Below are 21537 nucleotides of genomic sequence, written 5' to 3' on the forward strand. Positions count from 1 at the left end.
TTTCCATTTGGAAGTTGAGCAAAGACAGAGGTGGATTTAAGGGAAGACCCATGAATCCAGAAGACAGACAACAGGCACTGTACTGAAGTAGTTCTGTGGGTCTAGGATCTAAAAACCTCCCACAGTGAATGTTACTGGAGTGTGCTACAGAGAGAGGGGAACAGGAGGCAGCATTAGCAGGTCAGTAACCCTGGATTATCACCAAGTCTTTCCATGGAAAACTCTTTTGATCTTTCTTTCACAGAGTCCATTTCATTGGATTAGACACACTTCATTTCAGGCTTGCATTTCAGGCCTCTCATCCGCATCCCAGCCAGATGGCACCAAAGGCTTTTTGCTTGCAAATTCTGGAGTAATTCTGGATGATGATGACTGGACAGAGTTAGTCTCCTACCACACATTTACCACTTTGAAGATGATAGAGCTCAGAAAGAGATTTGTTGCAGAGTCCAGATCTTAATATTCAAGGAGAAAAAGGCACTTTCTGTTATCTGCAAATAGGTCGCACAGAAAGTTATGTTATAATCCTAGGCTGAGAAAGAAACCCTGACTAGAGCTGCTATCAGGTCTGAGTGTGCCTCTTCCTAATACGCCAGTGAACTGTCTCACCCAGATGTCTGCTGTATTCTGCCAAGATTTCTATGTGTTTTCTCTCCTTTAAAAGCCTAAGTGTCCAGAGATGATCTACATTAAAATTCTGTAGCATAGTGCCACCAGAGTGGCAGCCAGGTGACTTGTGCATTTAAAGCCTGCACCAAATTAATTAAGGGTTAATAGAAAAGGCTTTTTAAGCTAGCTGGGTTGGCAAGAGAAACACTGCAAAATCGTTTTCAAAATGCCTCTTTATCTTCTCCGCATTTCTTATTTTGAAGAATATCCTAAGGGAATGGGACTGGAAAGCCCTAGTAGGATTTCGCTACTTGACAATGCCTCCACCTGCTGTCGAAGAGGAAAATTATCATTCGTTAGTTCTTGAGGTATCTCCAAGTCAGGCTTCTGGAAGAAAGTGTTTGTCTTGTTTGGATCCAGACAGAGTAGAATATATAGATCCTTCTCTGATGCTGCTCTTGTGGCCTTCTTACCCCCTTTTGGTATTATAATATTGCTGAGCAAACCTCTTCTACATTTGGAGGTCTACTATATTTCAGTTTTCATATGCTGTCTGTATTTAGTAATGTTTTTCCTTAAACTGTGATTCCCTCTGGCTCAATGGCATTCCCTGTGTTGCAAAAGAAGCAGGACTTTCAGGAACCCTTCCCATCCAGAAATTATTCTCAACATCAACTCTTATTCAGATGCAATAATTTGTTTTCAAACTGTTCTAAAAACCTGCATGTAGAGAGCTGAATGTTTCACCTGCAGATTTTAAAATGCTAGAATTAGTGGCCATATTTTCCAAAGCAACAAACAGTTTCCAAGTAGAAGGGGCTGAATCTTTGCAAAACACTAAAGCCTAGTCCACAAAGGTTTTTAAGCAATCGGATCATATTTTGCCTAAAAAGTATCTCTTTGAAATGAAAAGTTAGATGCCTATCCCCCACTGCAAAGCTGAGGCCTTTCTGAGGTGACAGAGACCAATGACACAAAAGCACAAGTTATTTCAAGATATTAAACAAGTATGGCTACAGTTTACCCATACATCAAAATACTTGCCTGTCTGAGCCAACTGGAGGTTTCCAATCAATGTTCTGTCCATTTTGTATAAAAACCTGATTCTATTTCTATCTTATTATTTGGGAAAATTATAATAATTTTATAGCAACATTTTGAGCTGCTTTCTCCTTCATTATCTTGTTTATTTTAAATAATTTATTTTTCTCCTTGCTTTTTGATTCAAGCTGAAATTTATGCAAGCCAAATTAGGAGAAATTCTATTTTCAAGTTTAGATCATTTTCAGCAATTTTTTTTTTTTTTTTTTTTTTTTTTTATTTTTTAAGGAAACACCAACCTGTAAGGAAAAGCCTTTGGAAATACGAAATGGTTTTCTGCACAATAAAGCTGCATGTCAACGGGCTCGCAGTAACTCAACCAGTAAGTTGCAAAGAAGTACTCTTTTCTCTTGTAATAGTCTGGGAGTGCACAGCAGTTCATCGTGTGATGGTACTGCAGTGATGAAAGAAACTGCAGCTGTTGTCCAAATTTAGTCTGGGATCCTTAGCTAAAAATCGCTGATGCGTAAAAGCACCAGCTTTTATATTCACAGTCTCCTACAGTCAGATGTTTCGTGCGTAAGCATCCTATTTTCTGTATTATATTGTATTATATATATGTATTATGTAGCTGTATTCTAAATAGGCCAGTGCTTTTTTGGTAGGGAATGTTTGCTTTTTATTATATTCAGTATCAATGGCTACCCCCACAGCTAGGATTAAGAAGATCACTCCCTTCACAGAGAGATTTACAAGAGAAAAAACATTTCTAAGTAACGTTTACCTGATAAAATGAATGTGCAGAAATGTCCAACGCTTGAGAAATAACCACGCTTCTCCCGCCATGTCTGTCAGGCATAAACTCGTACTGGATCGGAGAGATGGACTGCGCGGTGCCCCAGAAAGCTGCGCCCTTCAGAGACCGGCAGCCCCACGCTCTCCACACCAGCCGCAAATCTCTTTCCCAACAGCTGGACTTCTCTGGAGGCAGAACCCCAGTAAGTGACGCAGGAACTCACCTGAAACACAGACAGAACTGTCTCCAATTAGAATGCCTCCACAACCGCAGCAGTCACATTCCCGCCAAAACCTATCTCGCAGACCCGGTCAGGGAAGATGGCGCACGTGGCCTCCTCCGCTTTTTAACCCCATCTGTCCTCTGTGAGGCTCTGCGCCAGCAAAATGCCATTTCTCCATCACCTTCTTCCTCCCGTTGCCCCAGGAGGTTTTACAATGTGCGTCAGTCCTGCCGTGTGGTTCACACCACTGTGGCAGCCACCCAGAGCCGCCTCAGAGCTCATCGCTGAAGAGCCCTTCCTGAGTGATTTCCTGCCGCTGGCTGTGGAGATGCTCTGTGCAGGTAGTGATAAAACCCTGGCCTGAGCTTTGGGCTCCGCCACCACGAGCTCCGCAGTCACCTCATGGCTGATAGTGACTGCCTTCAGCTTCATTGGCTGCACGAGGCATCCTGCTTTCTGCCCCACGGTGAATCAGACATATTTCAACAACCCCATAAACGTGGGCTAGAGACTGACAGTCTCTTGCTGTCCAGATGGATGCCAACTGATTCACAGATGACTGAGACAGCGGAGGATAGGCAGGGTAGAGAGGGTGTTGGCGTTTATGGATGAAGGTCCCCAAGCTCAAGCTGGGAGTGGGGAGATGAAGGTGAAGCTCCTTGTGCTCAGCTGCCACCTCCCACCCTGCCTAAAGCTTGGCTGGGGACTTACTGCTGCTCCCTGCCTTTTCCTGGCCAGTCCCTCACCCTGGGGGCACCTTGGGCTTCCACAGGGTGAGGAGGTGACAAGCTGAAGCACACATCCCAACCTAACATCACTCATGCAGACACACTGACCCTCGGGGATATGCTGGGCTTCCTGCTGCTTGAGGGTCCTATGTGGTACATGCACCCATTGGCTGAAGCTCTTTAGCAGCATCCTGGTTTTCAGCATTGTTACCCACCACACACAGAAATACTAAATACAGTGCCCCACACAGAAGCAAAAGAAAATTGAAAACCTCTGATTGCCGATTCAGAAGCCCAACAATGGAATCAACCTCATCTGGCAGAGTTATGCTTTTTGAAGAGAATGTTTTTGGTATTGCACAGACATTTCCCTCTTAATCATGTTCCCAATCGCATGCTAAACAATTAATCTTGTTTTCATGTCAAAATCGAGACTTATTTTCTCGCATATACAGAAGCTGAAATTCTGGCTGATGTTCCACATGCTTCAACACCTGTTAGTTTCACTTTGCTGCATTACAAAAAAAAGCATTGAACACTCTTGGACTTGTAATAAGTACAATTAACACTGGCCCTGCTGAAATTCATGCATAGTTAGCTTTAAAATTACTTTTGCCAGTGCTTAAATCAGTTTGCAATACCAAATTCCATGTTCAGATAGGAGGTTTTCATTAAATATTTCCCTAAAGTTTCATTAAAATGGGTTGAATCTCAGGGGCTGAAGTTAGGAAATTCACTATTTATGGAATAAAGGGAGGAAAAACACTGAGAAATTTCTTACCTTGGTTATCAAGCAAAAAGGATGTGCTTCACCTGTTTCAGCAGTAGAAAGAAGCCTATGTGGTGGCTCAACAGAGGCAGCACAGGTAGTTCACAGTCTGAGGATCTTTTGTGAGCACTATGTTATATTCTGGGAGAAATGCTTGAAAACAGGTTCTATTTCTCCCAAGAGAAAGTTGTTTAGTTGCAAGATGAGGGAAGGAGTTAGAATTTCTTGTTTCTTAGTTCAGTTCTTACAGGCAGATATAATAATACTTGTTTAGGGCCCATAATGGCCACAAATGGAATTGTGGCATGGAGAATCACGTGAGAGCATAAATAATTCTACACCATTGCACCATTTCAAAGGGTAACATTCTTAGTTTCACTCTGGCTTAGTTACTGTGGGACAATTTCAACGAGCAGTGATGGTCTGAATAACAAGTGACTTCTGAAAATTAGCAAGAATGGCTTAGTTACTGTGGAACAATTTCAACGAGCAGTGATGGTCTGAATAACAAGTGACTTCTGAAAATTAGCAAGAATTATTTAGTGTTTTTTTTACGCTTTAATATATGGTACTATTTATGCCATGTGGTTATGAGGAGGAAAATTTGAAACAAACAAGTTGTCCTAATATATGCCCAAGAATTTGTGATTCTTTATTAAAATGATTTTTCTTTTTTTATGTTCACAGGCAATTTCAAGGCCATCTCGGTCACTAAGTACAGCACAGCTAGTGCATGCATCCTGTGGCTCACAGGCTTCAGTTATCTCAAACATCGTACTGATGAAAGGACAAGGGAAGGTAAGACTGGCACTGTTGGTTTACCATAGAGTTTTACTTCATTTCACAAATGTAATCTGCAAAGTGCAGGGAAGTGACTTCAGGTATTAAAGTTGCCAGGAGTGATAAGTTACCGTTCAGTTGGTTCTTAAGCTTCTGAAGTATCTCTTTGCTGAAGCACAGTCTTCAGGTTCTAATAACACATCCACATTTAGCTAGCAACACTATCTAAGCAAAGAATAAGTAGATGAAAAGTATCTGCCTAGGAAAGTCTATTGGTGTTGCTCAAATTTACAACACATTAACAGTTTGGTAGAAGCTAAGACAGAGATACCTCCAAGAGATCTCCACCTGTGTGTCTGAAATTAGTAGTAATATCAAGATCTGATATGCTGGTTTTTATCAATCTCATTTATGGGAGAGGAAATTAAGGACAACAGAAAAATTAATATCTCAAGGCTACCTACTGGTTCAAAGACATTAAAAAAAAATAATTTAGACACCTTCCTGTGTTTGACTCTTTCTTCATGGATTATACTACTCCATTGACCATACTGCCCATGTAGGTAACACAGAAGAAACTACACATGAAATATTGTAGGAACGGAAAATGGGCTCTCACACACTTTTTCTTCAAAAAAATAGGGTTTGGGCTTCAGCATTGTTGGAGGGAAAGACAGTATTTATGGACCCATAGGCATCTATGTCAAAACCATCTTTCCTGGTGGAGCTGCTGCTGCTGATGGAAGGCTACAAGAAGGTGGGAAATACGACTTCTCTCCCTTTTCCCAGTCCAGGTTCCCAAAGAATGATACCTAAAGGCAAATTAAAGTGAAGCTGAAATGAACCATAAGTCACTTTTACACCTGCATCCATTACTGTATTTGCAAGACTCCTTTCAAGTACATGTATGTATCATGTAACCTATTGCACAATACAGTAATAATAACATAGTACATTTTTCTCTTCAAAAACAGGTGATGAAATCCTGGAACTGAATGGAGAATCTATGCATGGATTAACACATTATGATGCTTTACAAAAATTCAAGGTCATGTACTCTCCTTTCAGCAGTTTCTGTCTTTACACACATGAACTCAACTCATTCATCCATTATCTTTTCTTTCTAGCAGGCCAAAAAGGGTCTTCTGACACTTACAGTCAGGACAAGCTTCAGCACACCTCATTCTGCTTCCAGCTGTCTGTCACCCCACTTGTGCCAATCACTGAGCTCTAGTACATGCATAACCAAAGAAAACAGCTCTTTCAGTTCAGAAAGTGCAGCATTCTCATTAAATGCTACAAAGCCCAATGACAGGGTCATAATGGAAGTTACCCTAAACAAAGGTAAGGGCTAAAATTAACTGAGCACTGGCAAACAAGGCACTGATTGACAAAACACTGTTTATTTGCTCTCTGGATGTCTTTCCTCGCTAACCTGATTCGTTTTCTGAACTAAGTATTTTTTACTAGGCTAAATTAGATCTTGGTGCTTGTTAGTGCTAACAACTATCTAGCAACAGCAGGAATTTGAACACCATCTGTGCTCAAGAGCCAATAATTAATTTTTTCCACTCAAGCACTAAAGTCACATTCATATCCTGCATGTGAAAAAGTAAACCTCTTGGCAACAACTACCAATTATTGAGCAGATTATGCAACTCTTACCCATAATTATGCATGAAGTTAATTCCATTTTTGAAAAGGCATAAAAGCAAATAAAATACTTTAGCATTGTAGTTCTTTCACCTCCTCTCCAACTGTCATCATCTTCTATTTATAAACAACCACTGGCAGAATGAAATAAACTTTTAAACATGGCAACAAAGCAATGAACAAAAGTCTTTATGCAGTAACAGTATGACTTACCAAACACTCAGCATGGGATTTGACATTAAAGTGACTGTCCAGAGCAAAGATGGTAAACTCACAAAAATCTTAACCTGCATTATATAAAACAGAAAGGAGATTGAGATGATATAGCAAATATCACCAATAGCCACATATCCTTAATTCTTTTGATAATTTTCTTCCTCGTTTTTTTTCCCTATTCTGTCTCCTAAAGTCATTTGAATTCTTCTGTAATGAGAGAATGCATTGCACTGTGTCTGTGACACACCAGTAATGAATTGCAAACCAGATCTTGGAACCCCCAAGCAATACTGGTGTGCACTCACTTTAATCAGGGAGTGGGGAGAGAGGAAAAAAGAAAAACAGGAAAAGAAAAAAATTAGTAGGAACAACGGCTAATACTGAGTGGGAAACATTCACGAACACAAGACTCTGGTTTGTATAGAAAAAGGTAACTAAATTGAAGACAGTTTAAAAGAAGTTCTCTCCAATGGCTTGATTTGACTATTTCTTATGTCTTTTTCTATTATTATTATTAATTCTTTCAGAGCCAGGTGTTGGCCTTGGAATCGGGTTATGCAGCATCCCTTACTTCCAGTGTATTTCAGGGATTTTTATTCATACCCTCTCACCAGGCTCAGTGGCACATATGGATGGGAGACTCAGGTAGGATGAGAAAGAGGGTCTGTCTTATGCCACAGGTTTTTCATTGCTCTCTTTTATGGTTTTGCATTTGATCTGTTTGGGCAGCAAGTAATACTGCATACTGGGAGTTTGAAGCATGTGTGCTATTCTGAGGGTTTGAGCATCCTTATTTAGGGTATGTGGGATTTCTGTATATAGCAACCCCACGAAATGATTGTCTCTTGTCCAGGCTGGGCTAACTTTGAAGGTCTTAGAGAAGCATATCAAATCCTTCCTGGAGGAGATTTCCAAATGTGAGAAAATATCTGGAAAACCCCAGACATATGGTGTAATCTGCCTTGTTTGAGCACTAGTTTTTCCTGTTGCAAGCTCCTCAGATTCTATCCCTTCTTACCCAACAGAAATACAGTTTTGCTGAAATGAGATTTACTGGGAGTTTAGAAATGAATTTTTGTAAGATTTATGACCAATTAGTATTGTAAGGTTGAAAATATTTAGAATTGAACAGAACACAGAATTTCTAGTGAAGGCTTTTTTGATTTAACTTCAGATGCCCTGTAACTTTCCTCTCTACATGCCTAAGATTTTAGCTGAAAGAACTGTGACTTTTTCTATTATCAAGTTATTAACACGTAGCAGAAACGTTACATCCTTTCTGATCTTAAATAACACTAGGAGACCATAAAGACATGAAAAGTGAAGTGTTAACTTGAAAGGAAGGAAGGAAGGAAGACGTAGGTGGAAGCAGGAGCTGAGCTGCATACAACAGAAAGATCAAAGACACACAGTGTGCATAGCTGAGCATGAAGAAAGCTCAAAGGTTGCATGCAACAAGACATTTAGATCAAAAAAAACCTTGCTGTCCAACTCTTTCCCATCCCATTTTCTGTAACAGGAACAAAGAGGCACAACAATTTAATCTGTGATCAAATTAGAGGTCAACCACATGAATCTGCTTTTTTGTATATTTTCACAGGGGTGAGACAAGGTCTGTTTTGTTTGCATCCTCAGTCTTTTTTCTTTTTTCAATCTCTCCTTAGGTGTGGAGATGAAATTATTGAAATTAATGAAGCTTCAGTACAAAATATGACTCTTAATGAAGTTTACGCTGTGCTAAGCCATTGTGATCCTGGTGCAGTGCAGATTATTATTAGCAGACACCCTGAACCACAGGTAGCACACTGCATTCTTTCTGACTTACAATAAAGCACGTACTGAGAACTAAGACTAAGTTTAACTAAAACTAAGTTAAGATTAGTAGGTGCTAATCTAGAACAGGTGAAAAAATGTTGATAACAAAGATGATAATCTCTTTGCAAACATCACTGCACACAAACAAACCTGAGATGTATATTGGTTATAATCCTGTAAGACTTGAAGCTCACTGGAGACAGCCCTGTATGAGTTTCTGTGCTGTGAATAAGGAGAACACAGAAAGAACATGTAGGGAAGAAAACTGAAGTGAATTTCTTATGCAAGAAAGAATTTGCAATAATAATAATTTCAAAGCGGGAACACAACCCCCAAAATGAAAGAGATGCTTATGCACCCATCTTTCAGTAGTTAAAATTCAAGTCTTGCCCAGCCAATCTTTATAATTAATTCAATATTGAAGTAAAATATTCTTGCAAGTTTTTTCTACAAAGTGTTTCCTAACACCAAAAACCATATAAATTATCAACTATAAATTTTCACATATATTATCATAAAAACATGGTATTAAATTTTCTTGGACTGGTAAATCTAGAAATTCACTTTTAGTGAAATACACAAAAGAGCATCTTTGAAAGATCCCTATTTAAAGGACCGATAGCATATCCATAGATATACTTCACCGATACTGGAATATATATAAATATAATAGTGCACAGTTACTTAGCTTCAAAATTAATTGATGTGTGATATAACTAGATCTGTTCATTTCTATTAGAGTACTTCCAGGTCTTAGATTTTTTTTTGTGAAAGGAATAAATTCTGAAATGCTACTCATCACCCAGCAGCAATCTCATGAGAGTATAATGGTATGATATTTCCTAGGTGTCTGAGCAACAGCTAAAAGAAGCTGTTGCACAAGCTGTGGAAAGCAACAGATTTGGAAAGGAGAGACACCAATGGAGTACTGAAGGTAAGTGCATTCACTGAGACGTGGCAATTCTGACTTGAGCAGAAAGGAACAATGGAAAAAAGGAACTCACAGGACAATGCTCCTAACGTACGTTACCAGAGGGAGAAGGAAAGGCCACATGTGTCTGATAGCCAGCAAAAATTTCTGTGCAAGTTTCCTCTTGCTGTTACCCATCTCTTCCAATTCATAGCCTCAGCTTAAAGCTTTTCAAACAACTGTCAGCAGGTGACTGGACTACAACAAAGAACTGCATGATGCAGGTGATGTCCTGCGGTAAAATGGCTTGTTAATCCCCCCATCAGGAAAGGCATATGCAGTTGTGATTAGAGCTATTTGCCCAGTTCAGGTATGACATCCTCTTACAGTAACATATTGCGACAATACTCTTTTTAGTGTCCCCATTTCTTCTAAAGGACCATAGGTAACAATCATCATCAGTAAAACTATATTGCTGATTTATATACACACACACATATGTATGAAAAATGTAGTTTTATTTGCTGTTCAAGAGCGTAACTGTTGAATCCTTGTTTAACGTATACATCATACATTTGCATCAACCAATGATGCCATTTAGCTGCAAAATTTATCAGCTGAATCTTAGAAGTGATGTATCTGAATGGACATTTTGAACATGTTCCCGATACAGGTGTTAAAAAGCTGGAAATGAGCTGGCATGGAAGACACCCATGTGAAAAACATATTGAAAGGAATGCTGCTCATTGTAACCGCAGAGGACAGAAGCTTATGACCCGCTCCAGCAGTGACAGCAGCTACAACCCTAGATCCTCGTGTAGTAATGATGCTGCATACCAACTGACTGACTTGAAAGCAAGAGTACATAGCATTGATGTACCAATTACCAGGCAACCTGGCCTGCTATACTCATTATCTGGTAATGATTCAGAGAGAAGTTCCCCTCCTACTTGTAGTGAAGGAGGTCAACCCTTGCAAAACGCTAAGAAATCATCGGAGATCCTTGTTCGAAAACCTAAATCATCAAAACCCAAACCTCCACCAAGGAAATATTTTAAGCAGGACTGTACATGTAATGACCAGGGTAATGCTGACAGAAAAGAAAAGCTTGTGTCAGATGTGGCTGTATCACCTATTGCAAGTGTTCAGGTAAAGTAAAATTTGCAAAATGTTTCTTGTGCTTGCACATTTGTGAAGCAAGGAAAGGATGGCAGGAAGAAGAGCATGGATGAAAGAGAGTGTGTACGTATGTGAGAACTGGGGGAAGAGGATGAGGCTCGTTTGTTTGGAAAATAATTCATGTATCTTGGTGAAGCCAGTTTAGTTCAAAACATGATGTTCTAACTAAGGTCAGAAGGCAGAGAAGAGTCTGGAGGAAATTTTCTTCTATATCAAGGAATCTGAATTAAAATCTCAAAGACAGCAGCAGCAAGTATGAGTTCTCCCTCACTGTCACTCCTTGTGAGCTTGTGCCACTGGTGGTATTGAGCACTCTCTGGTTCCCGTGTGACTGTGGCAGCAATGTGGTCTGCGCTGGGGCTGGAGGAGCTTGAATAGCCTCTGTGGTTGGCTTGGTATGGTTGATCTTAACCTCAACACTTACAGAGTCAAATCATTTATGAAGTAGAAAAGTCATGAAACAATTTCTTTGTTTCAGTATTGGATTCTTATTGGAAGAAAGTGCTAACATTATGTACAGCAGGTAATATGGGGCTCATGCACATTTCTTGAGACCAGATACTAAACAAACCCACTTAAATTGTGAGGCACACATATATTTGTTGATGAGCTACAGTATTTGAAAAACTGAGTGTATACTTGTTGTTACTAAATTTCAGTTCCCTTTCATCTAAGATAGAACAGAAAGACAGTGTTTCACATTTGCATGAGCGTGAGGGATTAAGAGATCTGCATGTTGAAACAAAGCCGTGGTTTGTTTAAAAATGAAACCTCTTCCTCCAGGGTTTAGTAATATGCCAGTAGAATGAACAGATCTCAATGCAATGAAGAATAACAACCCCACCAAACAGCCAAGCCAGTTCCTAAGCTGCAGAGATCAAAATAAAATGATCTTAGACTGAAATCCATGTATAATGTTAATGTCCAAGAAAGTTTCAGTTCACCATCTCATGTAAGGTCACATTTTTACCATATACTAAAAAGACAGCAGTAGAAACACACTTGTCAGAAGCTACTAGAAAATCCTCTTTCAGAAGTAAAATACAGGGAAACAAGTACTTGTTGAACATATCACTGCATGCAACTTGCTACTCCTTCAGTATTCAGTTATTCTAAATGATAAGAAGAAAACCTTAACTTTTTAATCTTTATTCCCCAAACATTTTGTATTAGTCAGTTTGAGGCCTGCATATCTCAGTTTCATATAGGGGTTCTGTAGGGCATAAGGTTGCTTTTTCATGGCCAAAAATGTTTGATATTTTTGACTGTGCTCTGAACTTCATCAGTATAAAGATAACTGCTATCAATAAAGAGTAAGATCAAACTATATGTTCACAGTGCTTCGAAATTGGCTATTGAATATCTGATATACATATCTAATAGCAACAGAGCCAATGCACAACTTTTAAGAAGGATCCTACTAAACAGGAGACAGAGAAAGCTTTCCTAGAATAAGAAAGTTACATAACAAACACAACTACATTACAGAAAAGCTAAGAAATTGTCCAATTACTGATTTTTTTCAGGACAATCTCATTTGTTTCTAGACCTTCAATTTCTGTCCTGTTTGGTTTTGATCCCTATTAGTAAATTAATGTTAAATCTTAACTACATAGCAGAAAGAACTTCCAGTGTCACGGCAGTACAGATGGTAATTTGGTATCATCGGTTACAAAGGAATCAAGTAATTCTACAGCATGTGCTAATGATGCTGAGAGTTGCCTTTACTGCAACCTCAAACTAGTCCTCTCACCGTATGTGTCCAGCCGAAACCAAGAAAGGGAGAGCTCTGAAACTGCAGTAACAATTTGGCTTGTCTGGCTTAGGCTTAAGGGCAAAAGGCTTCACCAGGAAAGAGAGTTTCATAAGAAGTTAGGAAATTTGCTCGACTGATTTGCAAAAGTCTACTGAATGTCTGGTTTTGCAAAAATTGAAAATTATAGCGAGCAGTCTTTTAGTTTATTATTACTATTATTACTAAATTTGAGATATTAATCAAATTTTTCACAGTCTATTTACAAGTGCAACCATAAAATATCGTGCCAATATTCTAGTAATCTATAATACATTAAGTCCTATGAGGATTAAATCCCAAACAGAAGTGAAAGCTTGGTTTCTGTTCAATATTTCTTTTCAGATTAAAACCAAGTGAAAATATGGCCAAGGTTTTTTCAGATTCATGAGGTGTGGTGTATATAATTACATTCTGACACACTTCTGTTTCCTGTTTGTACAGCAGGAAGTTGGAGAGCCAGTGCTAGAGGCACATAAAACTGATGTAACCCACTGTGTCTTTACCACTTCTCCTACATCATATGATACTGAAAGCACAACTGCTGTTCCAGCGGGCAGAGATCAAGAAAGAAAAGCAAATATCGGTATGTTTAATTCCATTAACTTTTCTTTGCAGCTAAACCTAGCATTTAGGTTGGATTGCAAAATGGGTATCAAGCTGACTTCACCTTTCTCCTTAAACGCAGACTTCAACCCATATCTGTAATTTTTGGATTGAACAGATGAAAATTAAAGTTATTCATTAATCTTTGGAAATAGAAAAAAGGAAAGTTAGCTCAAATGCAGCATAATAAGTGATTTATTGTAAAAAGGTGATAATGGACAGGTACACTTACTGTATTTCTTCAGATGATACTATTTATATTGAAGATTTGATATTAAAGGTTTTTTTTAGCATTCTAAATGGCTTTTTCTGCAGTTTCAAGGCTCAAGCATTGCAATGGTACAAATAAGTGATATTAAATTAGTATTTTGTTGTGCTAATTAGAATTAAGGAAACTTAATGATAAGGTAACTAGACAATCTTAAGAGATCTCTTACAATCTAAACCATTATGAAATTCTGTAACTTGTGGCTCAGATCATTTAAAAAAAAAGATGTCCTAAAAACTTTTCTTTATATTGAAGCAGGCAACAGTAATTGTGCAACTGCACAAAAAAAAAAAAAATAAAAATTGCTGCTATTCAGCTCTATCATGTCTAACATCAAAATGCTTAATTAACCTATGAGGTAAAAGATATTCCTAGTTTAGAATTAAGTTTTTACTTAATGGAAAAATACCACTGGACATGCCTGCACAAATTTAAGGAAGCATAAATATTAATCAAAGATCTTACTGGGAGAGGCATTTTAAAGCAGGATATACTTATAAAGGTAGGAAAGAAAAACTTTTTTTTTTTTTTTTTTAAATAATTTACTGCAACATCAGCTTTTTCACTTGGCTCCAAATATCACTGTGACTTTACCCTTCTGTTTCAACTGTTGTAGCCTATGTCAGCACCCCAGAACTTCAGAAGTTGCAGGCCTTTTAGAAAAGGGATCTTGCATATAAGCAGGGAAGAGCCTTGTTTTTCAGTTAATTTCAGTGTCAAGAGTTAGAACTTTCAGCTCAAGAGTTGTGAATTTTAAAAAAGCTTCTTTTAGAAAATTAAAAGATACCTATTGGAGGCTTGAAAGAAATTCAAATGTAATGAATTAATAACAATACATAGACAAGGAATGGGGAAGTAGAAGGCTGCTCATTTATAATCAATGTTTTTCTAATACAGGGAATCCGCTTTCATCAATACGAAGACCTATACTTAAAAGACAAGCACGGGTAGATTATAGTCTTGATACAACAACAGAAGATCCTTGGGTTAAAATTTCTGACTGCATAAAAAGCTTATTCAATCCTACCATGAGTGAAGACAATGTACACTTAGATTTGCAACCTGGCATGGACACAAAGAAAGAGAATCAAAATCGAAGCAGCTCAGAAACAGTTCTGAAGAAATCAGAATCAGAAATAGTTGGTTCAAAAGTGCCAAAATCAGATGAAAATGACAGTGTGAAAAAGGGCCCTCCTCCTGTTGCACCTAAGCCAGCATGGTTTCGCCAAAGTCTGAAAGGATTGAGGAAAGCAAATCCAGATGTAAAAACACGGGCAGATCAAAGTCCTCCTGACTTCAAGAGTATTTCCACCACAGAACTGCAATCCAGTTTATGCCGTGTCTCTCCTAGGGGATCATCAATAAAACAAAGAATAAGCTCATTTGAATCCTTGAGTGCTCCGCAGTCACCTGAAAAAACACACCGAAGGTTTAGCCTGAAACCATCAGTCCAGAAAGAACACTCTCCCATTGCAACAGGGTCAGAAGTGGCCCCAGCCTGTTTAAACCAAGCCTTTCTCCAACACTGTGAAACTACCCGACAGTCACCTGTGGTCATGGGTACAAAGAGCCTTGATAGATCTTCCTCTCCCAGGGAGGTCCTTGTGGCTAGCTCAGAAAAATGCAATAATGCCAACATTGAAAATTCCTCAGGTCTCTTAACTACAGAAGCCATTGCAAATTCCCACCTTGTACGGGTAGCAAAAGCACACAGCCTAAGATCACGAAGCTTCCCACTTACAGCTACCCAGTCTTGTGAGATGACAAAACCATACGATGAAAAGTGTAGCAAAATCTATTCCATCAGTAGCCAGGTGTCATCTGCTTTAATGAAATCTTTGCTTTGCCTTCCTCAGTCTCCAGCCTCTTGTGGAAACAGTGCATGGGAAAGTCTGGACACATTGTCTCAGTCCTCTGTGGAGGATGATGTGACTTCCTTCTCACCTGCAAGTGAGAACCATCACCTGGACACTGGGTTTTCACTGAAGTAAGATACCATATTTAAAAATCAGATTTACAGATCAGCATTGGTGAGCGCCTGTGCTGATCCACTGACAGATTAGCATTCTAAGGCAGTAGCATGCAATAGTACAGCACAGCCTAAGTTAAGAACTTTAGGGCACAAAGGTCGAATAACTCACATGACTGTTACACTTGGTTTTAATTTGTACTATATAAACACATGTATATGTTAAACCTCCTCCTATGTAAACTGGAATATTTCTAGCATCTCCATGATAAAGGAGATTTAACTCTGGTTTTGCCTGCAGCCAAGAGATTATTCCTACTCTTTTAAGTGATGTATCCTACTTTTGTTAACATGCTAACGTGATTAATTTACATTAATATTGCATTTAAAATAAGTATTATGGGAGCTACCACCCCAGTTAAATGGTAATAAGATCAAAGGATGACTGCTTCAAAATTGTCTGTGCTATGCTTTTGTATGTTCTTTCATAACTCAATGCTTCTTTTTTATTCTTGTCATAATGCAACAGCCTCTCTGAGTTGAGAGAATATACTGTGAGCCTGGCAGACAATGAGAATGAGGAAGAGAAACAGGAACATGGCTCACCTCAAGCATCCGGTGTGTCAGGGCAGTCTGTCATCTCTCTGCTTTCCCCTGAAGAATTAGCAAAGCTGATAGAGGAAGTCAAATCACTAGATGAAGCCACCTTAAAGGTAAATCTACTTTTTGGTTTTGTGCATGATTTTCAGAAAGTTGTGGAGTGAATTCTCCAGGTTAATCTTCACAACTTGATAATATAACAAATAAAACAGTCATCTCAATATGTACCAGCAGAAACATTTAACACGATCAAAAAACTTGAAGTCTTCAAAGATAACTAAGCAAGTGTAATACCTATTTAATTAACAGAATAACACTTATTCAGTGGGTAAAGTCAGCGTATGCAGAAGTAGACATTGATATTTTTGAGACTTTTCTTTTTATTTGGGTTGCCAGTCTGAGACACCCAATGCATCATTTATGGGATACTGAACAGCCTTTAGTCTTACTGGATTAATCTAAAACTGTGATAAAGCTCAGAATAAGTCAAAATCAAATTTAAACACATGCATTCCAGAACTCTAAAGACTTTAGAAGACTGCTTACACTGAAAGAAAAAGCAGACAACACCCAGAACTCTACATGGAAAATAGTTCATCTCCTGCGGGCAGCTATGTGCTTGCTGTGATAAGACACTCCAAACTGTGCAAAAGCAGCATATCTGCATTAATGCACCAACGAGCCTAAGATAATACTGTTTGCCTCTTGGCTAACTGCAGTGGCATGTCTGTGTGGCATGTCAGTGGCACCAGGTTAGTCCTGGTTTGTGTCCGTACTGCATGGAGCATGGGTAGAGAATTCACATCTGCCTGTCAGAAGACTAGGCAGACATATTCTCAAGTTGAAGAAAAAATTCTTACTGATTGCATCAAGGTTTGCTTGTATGCTGCAATCAAAAAGCAGTCTGACAAGCAGAATTTATGAAAGCCAAGTTCTGTATCAATTTGTGTTGCTTATCAACTTCCCATGTTAATGTTTTTGATCCTATTAGAAGTAAAGCTATGTTGCAATGTTGCCCTCAATGGGAAATTAGTCTTCCTTATCAAGTCATTTGTTTTCATGGAATTGTCAGGACAAACCCTGAGCGGCACGTATCTTCTGCCTGGTTGCAGCTGGCCAGTGGATTTAATAACGGAAGTAAAAGACACAATACCAAAAATGCAACTGCAGTTGCTCACATACTGAACATGATTGTGAAATTGTGGTCAAAAAAGCCACGTTTCCTTAGGCAACTAGGTTAAATGGGAGTGGTTACCCTATACAAATTCATCTTTGGGATAACCCAGAGACAGCTTAATCTACCTATCAGTAGAGTATTGTTAAAAAATAAAAATAAGAATGAGAAGCAATTTTTAAGCTCCGACACTTGTATCAATACGAGTTATGTGCCAAATTCTTTTCCCATTTTTTCAATGAAAGGGTTCTCTAACACAATTCAGTATTATTTTCTATTTCTACAGTACATACCTATATTCTTTATTATAATTCAATTAATGGCCCAGATCCAACTGATAACCTGTTTAACAAACCAGAACAATTTTAGACACAGAATAGAGTTTTGTAAACTAGGCAATTGATAGGTAAATTTGATGAAAATTGAACACTACTCATATCAGTATTATGCTTGTGCCACTAAGTCTCATTATAAAATGCACAACAGACAAAAAGGAAATACGCTGATTTCCCAATCATATTGACATATTGGAAAGTTTTTCACTTTATTTCTTTCTTTACCTAGGAATTCGATGATATCCGTGTTACAATTTTGCACAAAGAAGATGATACTGGGCTTGGATTCAGCCTGGCAGGGGGCATTGATCTAGAAAACAAAGTGATAACAGTAAGTAGCATCTTTCTTTACAAATACTCTAAAATCAACAACTCCTTCTAAAAGTACACAACTTACTGGTTTTCTAATACAGAGGTTGGCTTTTGGCATAATCAAAGTAGGCTGCTGTACTGATAGAGTCAGAATCATGGTCTCAAATGGGTGAAAATAAGACTCTACTGTGCAGAGCTGCCCTTTCCAGCTGACTGGCAGTGGTGTCCTGTTTTTCTGGCACCATACTCGCCAACAGGTCTGAAATTCAAGGCAGAACAATACACAGCCCTCAGCAGGAAGTAACCAACATCTTATTCACATGCTTATAGAAGACCTTGTAGGGTGGTCAGGAGGAATGAGATAAGCATGTAGTCATTTAAGGGATCTGGAGGCTAGAGACTACCTTCACGCCTTCTACCTCCTACTAGCAGAGCAGCAAGAAGGACAGGAAGTAGCATAAGCAAGGTACATACCATAGACAGCAAGGCTTTGGCCACTTGATAACATGGGCTAAACAGATTGCCTAGCTGCTTGAGGAGGGCTGTGCGCAGGACAACTCTACAAATTATTTCAGTCCTCAGTCCTGAAACATGCTAGAAGCAACTTGTTCCTGGCAAAGAATGCAAAATGCACATTGTGAAAATGATTACCTGATTTAGCGGTTTGTCCTTCCCCCCCCCCCCCCCCCCCCCTTCCTTGGGTGCATGTGTGATGACTGGACTCTTCAACAGGTTCACAAAGTGTTTCCCAATGGACTAGCATCTCAGGAAGGAACTATTCAGAAAGGCGATGAAGTACTATCCATTAATGGAAAGTCTCTTAAAGGTGTGACTCACAATGATGCTTCAGCAGTCATGCGACAGGCTCGACAACCCAGACAAGCTGTTGTTGTCACTAGAAAAGCTAAAGATGGAGAAAATCTCAATGCTTCAATAAACTCTAGTACATCTTCAGTAGCAAGTGATGCCTCACCAGAGTCTGGTAAGTCCAGTGGCATTGCCTTGCAGGCCCCCACCTGCTAAATGTTTACTCATTACCTGAAATTCGGGTGTTCATAGTGCAGCTCAGTTGAGTTAATCTGAGAGCAACGATTAAAGACAGCATGGTTAATAAAACATTCCTGAACAGACATTTGGAGTAACTTTTTTGGAAAGGGAAAGAATTAATGGATTTCTAGAGTAAAATAAACAAGTGTGATCCTCTCTATGCCTTTCTGTAGACATAAAAAGATTATTATTGTAGTAATACATCTAAGTGAAGATATAATGACAACTCTGAACAGAGATTATTTAATATTATTAGATTCTAGTTTAAAGATTTTGTGAAAGGGAATTTTGGTTTGAACAAGCAATGTGCTATTGTTTGAGACAGCAGGTGGCTACACCTGAAACACAGCAAGGTCAGATTTTTCAAATCCTTTCACATTTTTCAGATTTTTTTGTGGATTTTCTCTAGAGATCTGTGGCTTTATTTACATACTGCATCTTTTACAAACATTAGCATCTTTGTAGTATATACTACAATTTCATAACTAACATCCAATATGTTTACCTTAAATTTTGTTCATTGAACATGTTTTTTTTCATTCCATCAAATGCCACCAGCTTTCATCTTTGTATTTCCACTGCTACAATTTCAAACACAAATTTATCTCCCCAGCTTCCCAGGGGGCCTTACAATAGTAAAAAGAGAAATTAAAAGTTATAGTTTTCTCTTTCATTTGGCAGTTTATGGTGCATTTGCAAACAAAACTGAAGTTCACTTTTTGTGACAGATGTTTTAGCTTTTCAGACTGTGTAGTGCCCATCTGCTAACGTTCCATTTGTTTCCAGCAACTGAACATACAATCTGCACTGTAACTCTAGAAAAAACACCTGCCGGTTTAGGATTCAGCCTGGAAGGTGGGAAAGGATCTATTCACGGAGATAAACCCGTCATCATCAACAGGATATTTAAAGGTAAATACACTTAAAGATAAACCCATCATCATCAACAGGATACTTAAAGGTAAATACACTTAAATGCGTACATGGCAGGTTCTTAGCTGATGCAAACCCGCACAGTTCATAACTGACTGCTGATTTATACCCACGGAAATGACATTTTTTGGAAACGCAGCATTATCCTGTGCAGTGCCAGTAATTCATTCCCTGCTGAGACCAGGTGGTATATACCAAACATGCTGGTTATCCTTAATAAGTGAAAGATACATCAAAGTCTCTCCCACACAAAGAATTAAAGGAAAGTAATTTTCTTTCTCCAGGGACTGCATTAGAACAAAGCAGCCCTGTCCAGCCTGGGGATGAGCTGTTACAAGTGCACACAACTGCCATTCAAGGACTCACTCGTTTTGAAGCGTGGAATATAATCAAGGCATTACCTGATGGGCCCATCACAGCTATCATCAAGAGGAAGAATCCAAGCTCTGTTACCACCAACTCATCCAAAACTTTGTAAGAGGAGGAAATTAGATTACTGCCAATATTACTAACAGAAAAAAGGATTTTATTACTTGCAGCCATTTGGCTAGTACAGCAAGATACTCCAAAAGTGCATATGAAAATCACACATGATCTTGCTGCCAGTTACAGAGCAAGCTGCCTGAGGTAAACTAAGATGTGCACAAGATGTGCATGATTCTTATTTTGACATTTGGAAGGAGATGTTTAATTACAGACTTATAAAATAATGACTTTATTAATAATATACTGGTTGTAATAAAATATGTGACATCTATAGTACTCTCGTTTTTAAAGCCATTAACTTAAATATTGAAAGCTCATTCTGTGCTAAGTTTTCAGTCCTACTTTACAAGCCGTGCTCCCTGCCTTACCTTCCAAGGAGGAAGAAATATGTCTACAAGCTTACATCTCAACACTACCTTACAGACTGTGTAGACGGCAGAGAAAGGGGGATGCAATTCTGTGTGTCAAAATGACAGTGTGTCCTAGAAAACTCAAGCTTTTCTATTTAAACCATAGAACATCCAGGACAGCCAAAACCCACCAACGTAATTTTTTACTAGCACTTGAGAAAGCTATCAGCAAACATGGGGTGGGCAGGAAAGGAGTGTCTCAGGGTATTGCAAGGGTGCAGCAGGAAGCTGAGAACAATATAGGGGAGCTTTTCCTAACCATCCTCTGGCCAGAGGTCTCCAAGGACTACAGCAAGAAAGTAACGAAGCCGTTTAGAAGCAAGTCTTACCTTCTAACCACACATTTTTTTTAAATGTCTTTGTGTTAATTTTGTAAGGAAAAGTACCAGTGAGAATATTAGGGAATTAGAAGTTCTGAATCCAAATGGAGATACTGGAGATACTAAAAAAGTTGGAGACAAACCTATGCTTCAAACGCTGCTATGAGCATTTTGGCAGTGCTGTCTAAGCAGCAAATGGAATTCTACCAGAAGCAGCATGTTTGTCTATGGCAAGATGGTCCTGTGCACGCATTTGCTCTTCTCTGACCTAATTCACCAAAGGGAGAGATGCCCCATCAGGATAGAAGTAGTGACTAGCCGGTTGAAAGACAGATTGCTGCACTGGCTATTTTTCCTGGCCTTTTACCTTCCCGCAGCTGGGAATTTGCTACACCTTTCTTCAGTTACTTAATTTCACCAAACCATAAGCTTTAGGAGTTCAGAAACTATTTTCTATGCACTTAACACAACGTCATAGAAACAACAACTGAAAGGGAAGTAGGGTAGACAGAAGAAGGTATTAGTTGCATCTAGGCATATGACTTGCTTTGGCCTTTCCTCACTAG

At 38.9% G+C, this 21537-nt stretch overlaps 1 protein-coding gene across 6 annotated transcripts in view; it reads left to right on the forward strand.

Moving 5' to 3' along the window:
• Positions 1 to 20514, forward strand: part of IL16 (interleukin 16) — a 49176-nt gene extending 28662 nt beyond the window's left edge. For 4 of the 6 annotated variants that reach the window (XM_065688272.1, XM_065688276.1, XM_065688273.1 and 1 more), the window contains 17 exons: positions 1939 to 2032; positions 2506 to 2648; positions 4854 to 4964; positions 5589 to 5703; positions 5921 to 5994; positions 6077 to 6290; positions 7343 to 7460; positions 8480 to 8612; positions 9477 to 9564; positions 10214 to 10689; positions 12956 to 13097; positions 14283 to 15372; positions 15884 to 16067; positions 17693 to 17794; positions 18508 to 18757; positions 19609 to 19734; positions 20040 to 20514. In XM_065688272.1, the coding sequence (XP_065544344.1) occupies positions 1939 to 2032; positions 2506 to 2648; positions 4854 to 4964; positions 5589 to 5703; positions 5921 to 5994; positions 6077 to 6290; positions 7343 to 7460; positions 8480 to 8612; positions 9477 to 9564; positions 10214 to 10689; positions 12956 to 13097; positions 14283 to 15372; positions 15884 to 16067; positions 17693 to 17794; positions 18508 to 18757; positions 19609 to 19734; positions 20040 to 20233 (3654 nt within the window). In that variant the 3' untranslated portion in view covers positions 20234 to 20514. Of the gene's footprint in view, positions 1 to 1938; positions 2033 to 2505; positions 2649 to 4853; positions 4965 to 5588; positions 5704 to 5920; positions 5995 to 6076; positions 6291 to 7342; positions 7461 to 8479; positions 8613 to 9476; positions 9565 to 10213; positions 10690 to 12955; positions 13098 to 14282; positions 15373 to 15883; positions 16068 to 17692; positions 17795 to 18507; positions 18758 to 19608; positions 19735 to 20039 lie in introns of those variants that run through there. The other 2 variants (XM_065688274.1, XM_065688277.1) reach the window with 2 other exon arrangements.
• The last annotated feature ends 1023 nt before the right edge of the window (positions 20515 to 21537 follow it).

This window comes from Lathamus discolor, chromosome 8 (genome assembly GCF_037157495.1).
Source record: "Lathamus discolor isolate bLatDis1 chromosome 8, bLatDis1.hap1, whole genome shotgun sequence".
Classification (NCBI taxonomy): Eukaryota; Metazoa; Chordata; class Aves; order Psittaciformes; family Psittacidae; genus Lathamus; species Lathamus discolor.